Source organism: Oncorhynchus tshawytscha, linkage group LG34, assembly GCF_018296145.1.
Source record: "Oncorhynchus tshawytscha isolate Ot180627B linkage group LG34, Otsh_v2.0, whole genome shotgun sequence".
Taxonomy (NCBI): Eukaryota; Metazoa; Chordata; class Actinopteri; order Salmoniformes; family Salmonidae; genus Oncorhynchus; species Oncorhynchus tshawytscha.
This window is the reverse complement of record NC_056462.1, coordinates 4309278-4320712: the sequence shown is the minus strand read 5'-3', so window position 1 is coordinate 4320712 and position 11435 is coordinate 4309278. Positions and strand designations below refer to the sequence as shown.

Here is an 11435-nt window from a genome sequence, read left to right as displayed (position 1 = left end):
CGTCACTGCCTTGTATGTCAGCTGCTCGGCCTCCGACCGCAAAGCACTACAGAGGGTAGTGCAAATGGCCGAGTACATCACTGGGGCCAAGCTTCCTGACATCCAGGACTTGTAAACCAGGCGGTGTCAGAGGAAGGCCCTAAAAATGGTCAAAGACTCCAGCCAACCTTGTCATAGACTGTTCTCTCTGATACCGCATGGCAAGCGGTACCAGAGCAACCAAGTCAAGGTCCAAGAGGCTTCTATACACCTTCTACCCCCAAGCCATAAGACTCCTGAACATCTAGTCAAATTGCTACCCATACAATTTTCATTACCCCACCTCCTCCACACCACTGCCACTCTCTGTTGTCGTCTATGCATAGTCACTTTAACAACTCTTCCTACATGTACATACTACCTCAACTAACCGGTGCCCCCGCACATTGACTCTGTACCGGCACCCCCCTGCATATATTAATTCTTACTGCTGCTCTTTAATTACTTTTTACTTTTATCTGTTATTCTTAGCCATATTTTTTAACTGCACTGTTGGTTAAGGGCTCGTGAGCAAACATTTCACTGTAAGATCTACCTACACCTGTTATATTCGACGCTTGTGACTAATACAATTTGATTTTATTTGATAGCAGCAAGATTGTGAAGAACCAACAGCATTGTAAATACAACCCGTATTTCTGTTTGTACTTCAACTATTTGCACATCGTTAAAACATTGTGTATAGCAATATTGTGACATTTTAAATGTCTCTATTCCTTTGTAACTTTTGTGAGTGTAATGTTTACTGTTTACTCGTTATTGTTTATATCACTTTTGATTATCATCTATTTCACTTGCTTTGGCAATGTAAACATATGTTTCTCATGCCGATAAAGCCCTTTGAATTTATTTTAATTGACAAAAAATACAAAGGACACTCCCCACTTTCTCTAACATGTTTTCCTGATAGAGAGAGAGACAGCACACACAATGTGTGAAAGAGATTAAGAGGAATAAAGAGACTGGGCATACAATGCGTGTGAGAGAGCGAGAGAGTGTGAGTGAGTGAGAGAGCGACAGAGAGACAGAAAGACACAGACACACATGCGGAGCAATGACTTTAGAGTGCTGGTGAAAATGGATTTTGGAATTACACTTAATCTGAGTACCCTATTGAAATGGAAAATAATAAGATCCATTCTCTGGATATTACTCTTTCTCGAAAGTGGTAAGTCTACCTTGTCAAACTGAGAGTCAATTACAAAAGTAGGCTACTATCATGTTACATGACTCTCGTGTAATTGATTTGAATGTGCTATATTATTACTAAAGTGTTGTGGCAGATGGTGCAGAAAAAAATGCTGTTATATAATTTCCCTATCGCTTTTTGGTCATGTCGTTGTTTTAAAAGAGAAAATGTGTTCTCGATGACTTACTTGTTAAATCAGGGCTGCCAACTTTTGAAGAATGTTTGGAGTGAGATTTGCTATGTGAATTTCATTGCTCCCTGGCATAGATGAAAATTGTACTGTTTTAAAGCTAATTTCCTGCAATTCTATGTATTTTGACATGACTTAGGCGTATGACATGGGTAAAAAGAAACACACAAAAAAACACAAGTTGTATTCAAAATGATTTGTACATGAAATTAACACTCAAAATCCGACAAGGTTGCTACTTTGAGATTTTTTGGGGGGGTGAAATGTGAAGTACATTTTTAATATTCATGGTTGATGACAGTGGGGAACCAAATCATAGATTGCAGTCTCCTTATACATAGACTGCTTTCAAGGTAATGACACAAAAGTGCTGGGTGTTTGAAAATGTTCTTGTTATAACAATACATTTCTCAAAATCACCCAACCTTCAAGAAGCTTCGAATGAATATCAATATTCAGGTGGTTTATGTTTCCTAGTTGAAGATCCTTTACATCATCTTACTCTACACAGACAAAATATGATGTGTATATAAGTCCCCGTACCATCTCTGCATAGCATGTGCAGAATACTCAAATGTTCAGAATTATATTGATTCCTGGAGCATTCCTTTTCTTTATTAAATATTTTTTATTTATTTATATATTATTTATTTATTTATATATTTATTATATTTTTATACCTTTATTTAACTAGGCAAGTCAGAACAAATTCTTATTTTACAATGATGGCCTACAAAAAAGGCAAAAGCCCTCCGGCGAGGACGGGGATGGAGGCTGGGATTAAAAAATATATATAAAAGAAACAGGAACTAACACACATAACGGCAAGAGAGACACCACAACACTACATAAAGAGATACCTAAGAAACCAATCACATAACACTGTCAAATATACAGGTTACAAAAATTATTTTCCAGTTTAATAAATATATATATAGCAGTTTGCACCCACCCCAAAAATAACGTCAATTTCTGAGAACGGTAATATTTCACAGACACATGAAGGCACCCATAACCAATCATTTCTAATGAAGAAAAAAAAACAGTGGATATTGTGTTTTGTCCCTGAGTAAAGTAGTCATAGTTCTTGTTCCCAGTCAACATTCAAAATGTAAAGTTTCATCATGTCTGTTCAACTTACCCAGAACATCTGGCTTTACATCTGCAACGGTCCGATTATGACAGACACACTCATATGGGCCCTTGTCATTGTGCACAGCGGAGATGATTGTAAGAGAGAGGTCTTTGTTGATTTTCACCCTCTTCTTATTTGTACGACTTATTCAAAACTGTCCATGAATGGCTGCAAAAATACATATCCTTATATCATTTGTTTTCAAAGAAAAAAGCAGGCATATCAGATTTCAAACATGTGATTACAGTGGGAAAATAGGGAGGAAGTGAAATAATCAAATAACTGTAGGGAATAACAGTAGTTTTCTTGCTGACAAGTCAAGCACAGTAATTACCCAACATTTTAGCCCATTGTTATGAACCAGAATTGTGAAAGTGAATAAAGTAAATAAACAATCAAATCTCTTGAAGACAAGATTACATAAATCTGCCCCTACACCCTAACCAAATAATTTTTCTATGTATTGTCCCCACCCTATACTAAAACTTACACTGTAGGTAGGTCTGCCTGCTGCCTTTTCGTTGTCACAGCCTAAATGACAATCGCCAAAGGAGGGGACTAGTGTGGATTAAATCAACTTTTGTACATGCTGTCAAAATGCTGCATTCTGCAATACGGACTGGAGAAACAACCACCTAGTTTTGTTGACAACATATATAAAACAGTGGTACCATGCTACTCTTTTTTAGAGTTGTATAAACTCAGCAGAGATGGTTCTCTCTCCATTCAGCTCCACTCTAATCTTGAGGGGCGTTTCTTTTTCCATCCAATCCCCTTGATCCCTTAGATAACTAGACTAATCATATGCTTCAATGTGTGGCGGTTCACAGTGCTGTGGCACGACATGATGATGACAGAGGTTCAGATTGTGATGCGTCCTTGGTTATGTGCAGTGTTGCTCTATGTTATTCTTGTACAAACTAGCTTTGGTAAATGTGAAACTCCACTTCATTGTATTCAGAGTCTTTCTTATTATATATCCATTAGTAATAATAGCTAAGACACGACAGACAGTGTGTACTAAAGTCAATTTAATCCACACTTGCATTAGTCCACTCTTTTAGTGATTGGTATTTAGGCTGTGACAACGAAAATGCAGACAGATAGACCTACACTGCAATACGTTTTAGCAGGGAAGTTTGGTATGGTGACTTGATTTGTAACTATGAAAATATTTTTTTCCAAAAGATTGTGAACCCAAAAGTGTAAGTTTTATTCTAGAGAGGGGACAATAACTAGACAAATAATTTGGATAGGGTGTAGGGGCAGATATATGTAATCTAGTCTTCAAGAGATTTTATTATTTATTTACTTTCACTCTGATCAGTGGAACAATTCTCATTCTTAACAATGGGCTAAAATATAGGCTAATTACTGTGCTTGTCAGCAAGAACACTACTGTGATTCCCTACACTTATTTAATTATTCCACTTTTTCACAATTTTGTCAGTGTATAATCACTTATTCGAAATCTGATATGCCTACTTGTTGTAACGGTTGTCGTCGGGAGAAAGAGAGGACTAAGGTGCAGCGTGGGTAAGTATTCATTGTATTTTAATAAAGAATGAATACTGAAACAATACACGACAAACAAACAGTCCTAAACCGTGCAACAAAACACAGAACAGAAAATTAACACCCACGAAACACAGGTGGAAAAAGGCTACCTATGTATGATTCTCAATCAGAGACAATTAACGACACCTGCCTCGGATTGAGAACCATACTAGGGCGAACACAGAAAGCAACATAGAAAAACAAACCTGAACCTATAGGGGAGGGTCTGGGTGAGCGTCTGTCCGCGGTGGCGGCTCTGGCGCGGGACGTGGACCCCACTTCACCATAGTTTTTCTCCGTCTCTTTGTCCGCCTCCGTGGCCTCTTAAAAACCCTTGCCGCCGACCTCGGACTGGGGACCCAAGCCACGGGTCCCGAACGGACTGTAGACTCCGGCAGCGCCGGACAGGCGGGAGACTCCGGCAGCGCTGGGCAGGAGGAAGGCTCTGGCAGCGCTGGTCAGGCGGGAGCACCTGTACGGAGAAGACAGAGAGACAGCCTGGTGCGTGGGGCTGCCACAGGGCACACCAGGCTGGGGAGACCAACAGGAGGCCTGGTGCATGGAGGAGGCACCGGATGGACCGGGCTGTGGGGGAGCACTGGAGCTCTGGTGCGCAGCCTTGGCACCACTCCTCCAGGCTGGATGCCCACTTTAGCCTGGACCCTCCCGAGTGCAGGCACAGGTTGAACCGGGCTGTGGGTAGGCACTGGAGCACTGGTGCATACCACTCGCACCTCTCCCTTTGGCTCAATACCCACATTCGCCCGGCATGGGCGGAGCGCAGGCATAGAACGCACTGCACCCTCCCAGCACCTTGGAGACACAGCACGCAGCGCCGACGCAGGATAGCCTGGACCGAAACGGCGTACTGGAGACCAAACACGCTGGGCTGGCACAACACGCCCTGGCTGGATGCCTACTCTCGCATGGCACTTGCGGGGGGCTGGCCTATAGCCCACCGGGCTATGAGCACGTACTGGCGACACCGTGCGTTTGACCGCATAATACGGTTCCTGACCAGTACTGCGCTTCTTCCGATAAGCATGAGCACCCGTGTGCCCCCCAAAACATTTTTTGGGGGGCTGCCTCTCGTGCCTGTCGCACTGCAGTGCTGCCTCCTCATATCGCCGCCGCTCAGCTTTCGCTGCCTCCAGCTCTGCCTTGGGGCGGTGATATTCCCCAGCCTGTGACCAGGGTCCCTTGCCGTCAAGTATCTCCTCCCATATCCAGGAGTCCGGAGATCGCTGCTGCCCGATACCACGCCGCTTGGTCCTCGGTTGTTGGGTGTTTCTTTAACGGATCTCGTCCTCCTCTTCTGAGGAGGAGTAGCGAGAAGGATCGGAGGACCAATGCGCAGCGTGGTAAGTATTCATTGTAATTTAATAAAGAATGAATACTGAAACAAAAACAATACACGACAAACGAACAGTCCTGAACACAGAAACCAACATAGACTGCCCACCCCAACTCACGCCCTGACCATACTAAAACTAAAACAAAACAAAGGAACTAAGGTCAGAACGTGACACTTGTGTCTTTGAAAATGACTTGTATGAGGCTATTATATGCTCCAGGAATTAAATATAATTTTAACATTTTAGTATTGTGCTGAGATTATTAGGCAGAGATGGTAGGGGGACACAACTTATAAACACATATTTTACTGTGTAGAGTAAGATGATGTCAAGGATCTTCAACTAGTAAACATAAACCACATGAATATTGATATTCATTCGATTTTTCTTGACGGTTGGGTGATTTTGTGAAATAAATTTTTATAACAAGAACATTTTCAAACACCCAGCACTTGGGAAACACATTGGGGGAGTGGGGTGCTCCTGGAGAGCAAGCAGGATTTTCTTCCAGCATCCTATTTTAAATAGTTCACCCAAATGACAAAATATACAATGTTTGTGTCCTAACCTTGAAAGCAGTCTATGGACAAGCAGACTGCAATCTATTATTTGGTTACCCACTGCCATCAACCAATAACGTTTCCTGTGCAGAGCCTTGGTGTAGTGGTAACACTCCTCAGCATGTATCTCATATAACTTTCCACCTGAGAACAGAGATCAATGCCTGCATCCAACCTTCCCACTGTTTCTCCCATTTGCCTCTCTCCCCATCTCATTTCAGTACTGTCTGAATAAAATGTCAATCCCACCTAACAAATATTAGCAAACTTTACATTTCATCCCCCCCAAAATCTCAAAGTAACAAAGTTGTCGAATTTTGATTTAACCTTAAAAGCATCCTGAATATACCTAAATATTCCAACCTGATCATAGGCCTAAGCCATGTCAAAATACCTAGGATTACAGTAAATTTGCTTTCAAACAGTAATATCTCCCTGGGAAGGGACCCCGAGTCGCCCGTCTAGGGATTGTACCAGGGGCAATGAAATGCACATAGCAAACATCACTCAAAGCTTTTTTTTAAAGGTTGGCAGCCCTGCATGAGGTGTGCCGTGAATGTGTAAGAAGAGGGTGAAATGCGTGTCTCAAGGCCAATGCGTGGGAGTTGGCAACTCTGGGTTAAATAAAGGTAAAAACGTCTTATTTAGTGTTCACGTGTTAGAAATGTGAACTAGGCTACACCTAGTAGCCATAACTACAACTCAATGGATTAAAAAATAATGATTATTATGCAAAGACAAGTAAACAAAAATGTACGTAGGTCACTGCATGCAGTCTATCATGTGCTTGTCTTGGATCCAGGATCGCCTACAGGATTTAGTCCTGTTAATGCCTTGTATTGATGTAGCTACTGCCCTTAGCCAATGTTTTCTTTCTTCCTTTCAGATCTGATTGATGCTGTAAATGTGTCGGGAAAAGAGGGAATGAAAGTAACTTTACCGACTGGACTTAATGAACTACTTAGTGGCACTATTATGGCATGGTCTTTCCCATTGAATCGTTCAGATTCATTTGCTAACATAGCTATGCTGAATGCTGGTGTGATTACAACGAACTACAGTAGGAAGTTTAAAGACAGACTGAAGCTGGATACTCAGACTGGATCTCTCACCATCAGAAACCTCACCATCAACGACTCTGGACTTTATAAAATACTTATCATCAATACACCGAGTTCATCTAAGATTGCAAATCTAACTGTCTATGGTGCGTGTCTGGCTTCTTGTTTTACTTCCCTTTTTTCGATTCTCCCATTTAGTCTGTTACCCAGAGTTGTTTTCAATGAAGATCAAAAAAATACCTTTTGTATTTAGTTACTTGTTTTTAAACTATAACATGTACCATGGCTGATCTCAAAAATACCAGGAAATTCACAACATTTACACTGTAAACTTTACTGTGAGTCTGCCGCCTGCGTCTGCCACATGTTTGAAAAAGAAATAGCCCACTTCTTCATATATGTTCAGGACTCATTTATGACATCTTAGTTTTACTGTAAACACATTAGTTTAAATCTCTGTTTGTCATTGAGTCACTGCTAAATCATTCTGCTATCCCAGCCTCAGTGTCTGCTCCTCACATCAGTCCCTCAGTGGACAGTCCATTTGAAAAAGTCAGCTGTTCCTTGGTGTGCACTGTGAAGAACGGGAGAGAGGTGATCTTGTCCTGGTACAGAGGAGGGGAGATACTCAACCAGACCAGCAGCTCTGATCTTCTCGCCAATCTCTCTCTCCCTCTGGAGTTAAACAAAAGAAATGTTGACACCTACAGCTGTGAGGCTTCCAACCCTGCTGACTCAAAACCAACTCCGCTCAACATTGAAACGCTCTGCCCTCAATTGTCCTCACGCTCTGCCCTCAAAGGTATGTCAACACTGCATATAGCATTGTTTTTCCATTTTGTGGATCAGTGAGGCACCGTAATGACAGACCACTAAATAACAGGCTCTGTTTATAATGACCTCAGCAGGGATTTCATTGGACAGAGCAGACTCCCATACAGTGTCTGCTCTTTGTTTCCTCACTAACATCTTATATTGTAGGAGAGTAAGGGGAAATATAACCTATTTTATTTTTAACAGTAAAACCTGAAGGCAGTTTTTACAAAATCCCTCAACATGCATATTATCATATTGTATTTACTTTAACTTTTGTATTCCAGCAAGCTGATTTTGGTATTTATTTTCCTATGAGCCGTGTAGCCTACCTTATAATACCTCAATGTCATTCATTAGTATTGACTAAAGCACATGGCATGGGTTTGAACAGCTGCATTTTACTCCTGACAGGGTCTGGTCGCAATCCTGTCCCAATCACACTGGTCACATTGTTAGCAGTTGGGATAATAAGTGGTGGTATATTCTGGGCAATTAAAATAAGAAAATGTGGAGGTAAGTACAATCTGTTACAGTTGACATCATACAGAGCACCCTGAAGGCAACAAACACAGAACATACACTGTAGGTAATCATGTAATATTATGCCCTTTCCCTTTATTTCAATGCAGCCTGCAGGCAAAGAGAAGAAGCCCAACATTATACTGAAGTGAAATTTCATAGACTGGTAAGGTCTATGTGTATGGATGTGTGCATGCACTGTGTGTATATGTGCATGCATATAATGCTACTTTGTTTTCTGTGCATCTTCTGTATTGGTGAACACACACACACACACACACATACACATTTACGATGGAATTGGTCACTTGTTGTTGGCTTCTGAAAATACAGAATACACAAGAACAAGCACAGTTTGCAAATGGTTTGATCTTATTGAATTACAGGGTTCTGTTTCTATTTGTTTATGTGCTGGCTTTGCAGGTTGGGGATACACTGGTATCTGGCACCGGAGGAGTCTATTTACCAGAAGAGTCTGTTTTGTACTCAGATGTCAGAATCTTACCTTCTGTTCAGACAGGACTGGATTCAATCACTCCTCTCTCAAAGCTGTGACCTTGGCGTGGTTTAGAGCCTTGTGTGTCTCAATGACCCTGAGAGCTACGTCGGAGGGGGCTTGGGCCCCTGGTAGACTTAGCCATGCCGGATTCGTCACCAGTGAGGGACCAATAACAGCATTGGTCCTACATGTTTCAAGTCGTCATGATGCTATAGGTAGGCAACCATACCTCTGTGTCAATGTTACATGCTGTGTGTATGTCTTTTCCGTAATTTGAAATGTGTATTTTTCATAGTGCTGTACCTTACTTTGCAAGAAATGTGATTGATAAAAATGTAATATTATTGTTGTTATTTAGGTCAGAACATTTGTCTGAAAACCGGGTTTAGTAGCATGTAAACAAGCAAATGAGTTAAATCATGGCACCACATCCACTTCCTGAAACACTTTTACCATTTATTTTCAAAATGATTGTAACCGACTCTCGAAAACCTGCTGATCTCATGGGCATGTTTAAGCTTGTGGATGAATGTTTTCATGTAGGTTTGTCCTGCCTTTATCTTCCCTCTAGAGAGTCTTATGTTCTCCACTATTTACCAAACTACTGTGATGACTGTTCTGTGAGGATCCAAATAGGTCAGATTAGCTTGGAAACAGATGATTTCAACCAGACCCTCTCTCAGCTACAGAGAGGGGGAGGCGGGAGTTGGTGGGGGGTTGACACCTCACGCCCTGTTGTAAATTACAGGAGAGGAGATCCAGGGTCTCTCTCTACAAATTCACAAAGGAATGTGCTTTGTCTCCCCCCAAAACTCTAACTCGTTCTAAAGTGAATACTGGAACAATATTTTTAACATAGGGGAACATGGGGAATGGTCAGAGGCGATGTAATTAAAAATGCTATAAAGGAAATACTGTAACTTGAAAGTATATACACCACATGTACGAAGTCTCCATCCTTAACGTTGTGTATGAAATATGAACAATTGTGAAATTATTTTTGTTAAGATAGGAATGTGATTTTAGGAGGCACAAGAGATCATTTGTCTCCTATAAACTTTGCACAGTAAGTAGCCACGCCCGATTGAGGTGAGAGAGCGTGTCAGCCTGACCGAACCATCCCTTTTGACCAGAGTGGATAAACGGATTGGTAAAGAAATTAACATTTAGACTAGAAAGGAGACGAGCTGCAGCTCATGACCAAAGTGGCTCGAACTCTGAAATCTCAACACGAGGTAGAGACGATAACGTCAAATCCTGGACAATCACAACTATTGGACAATCAGAGCTTTACAAGCGTGCCGCAGAAAGGCACAACACTCTTCCTAAGAAGGCCTGGTTCCGAAAGATACACGGCGAACGAAGGCCTTTAAAGCGTAAATACATTCATGATTTCTTACTCCAAACAGGCGGCGGTTCATGTGCAAAGTATATGATTACTGTGACTGTAGTTCCTAAAATGTATCAACGATAAATCTCTCTCTTTCATTCGCCCTCTCAATGTCTTTTGTAAAAAGCTGCAATATTGTTTCAGTCCGCTAGGGATGTTTTTCTAATGTATTAAGTGTGTATTTTTATAATGTGTTATCATTTAGTTAGCTAGTAAATAAATAATTAAACCAATTTGTGTCGTACTGAATCATAAGTAAGGCTGGGTTTTTTGCAGATGCAGGAGGTTACGACTGATAAGAATGGTGATGTGATACAAGGTTATGATTAATACGTTGACTGTTTTATGGATGTGATAGGTAAAGACTTGTAGAGTTTAATTCTGGAGATGGTAACTCTTAAAACAACTGCTCTCCTGGTGCCCCATATCCTAAGTTCATTGTTAAATGATTAATTTAATCGGGTAACAAATTAAACATAGTTAATTGATTAGTTAAATAACAGTCATCAGATTAATTAAAGTCACAACAACAGGGTGAACAAGCGATACCTATTGGGAGTGTAGTTTCAGCATGATTCGCATTGTGAGGGCAGAGGTAGTCTGAATGAAACCTCGAAGTTTAGTGTCGCATCGTTCCGTTTATAACCTAAGTTTAGCTGGGTTCACAGCCTTTTTGAAATCAAAAAACAATATTCGATAGATGAGCGTCATTGTCGATTCCGAATCAATTAGCGCATCACCGATTAAGCAGTCCTCTAGGACTACTTCCAGGTAGCGACTTTCAGAGTTGCGTTTTGTGATCATATTACCCACAAAGTGGAGTGGTGGTTCGCAACGGCGTGATGGGTTCATTTGTGTTCATGGTGGAAACAGATTGACTTATTGGAGTTTGAATGGAATTGGCTAATGCAACGTTGTTTAGCTTGTGTGTCACAACATTTGTATCTGAGTATATAGTCAAGTGCCGGGAGCTTGTTTCTTGATCGAGCATAGATGTTCGAGTGAGAGCCGGGGTCATTTGATTGTTTACATCCTCGCTAATGGTGTTAATATCGGTGGACCTGTTCTTCTGCAAATCCGAAGTCATGGCGACTTATCTTTATCCTCTTTGTCTAATTTTTGGCG

General features: G+C 41.2%; 1 protein-coding gene across 5 annotated transcripts; it reads left to right on the top strand.

Moving 5' to 3' along the window:
• Positions 1-1051: 1051 nt before the first annotated feature.
• Positions 1052-10543, top strand: LOC112231737 (T-cell surface antigen CD2-like). 5 transcript variants are annotated; one of them, XM_042311837.1, is made up of 7 exons: positions 1058-1207; positions 6552-6654; positions 6912-7232; positions 7586-7888; positions 8314-8415; positions 8532-8587; positions 8845-10543. In XM_042311837.1, exons 2-7 carry the CDS (start codon positions 6582-6584, stop codon positions 8974-8976), a joined length of 987 nt encoding a protein of 328 aa, XP_042167771.1. In that variant the 5' UTR covers positions 1058-1207; positions 6552-6581; the 3' UTR covers positions 8977-10543. The 5 variants fall into 5 exon arrangements, with proteins under 5 accessions (XP_024254256.2, XP_024254254.2, XP_042167771.1 ...); XM_024398487.2 differs by lacking the exon at positions 1058-1207 and adding an exon at positions 4875-5471; XM_024398488.2 differs by lacking the exon at positions 6552-6654 and having other exon boundaries at positions 1052-1207; positions 8938-10543.
• Positions 10544-11435: the final 892 nt, after the last annotated feature.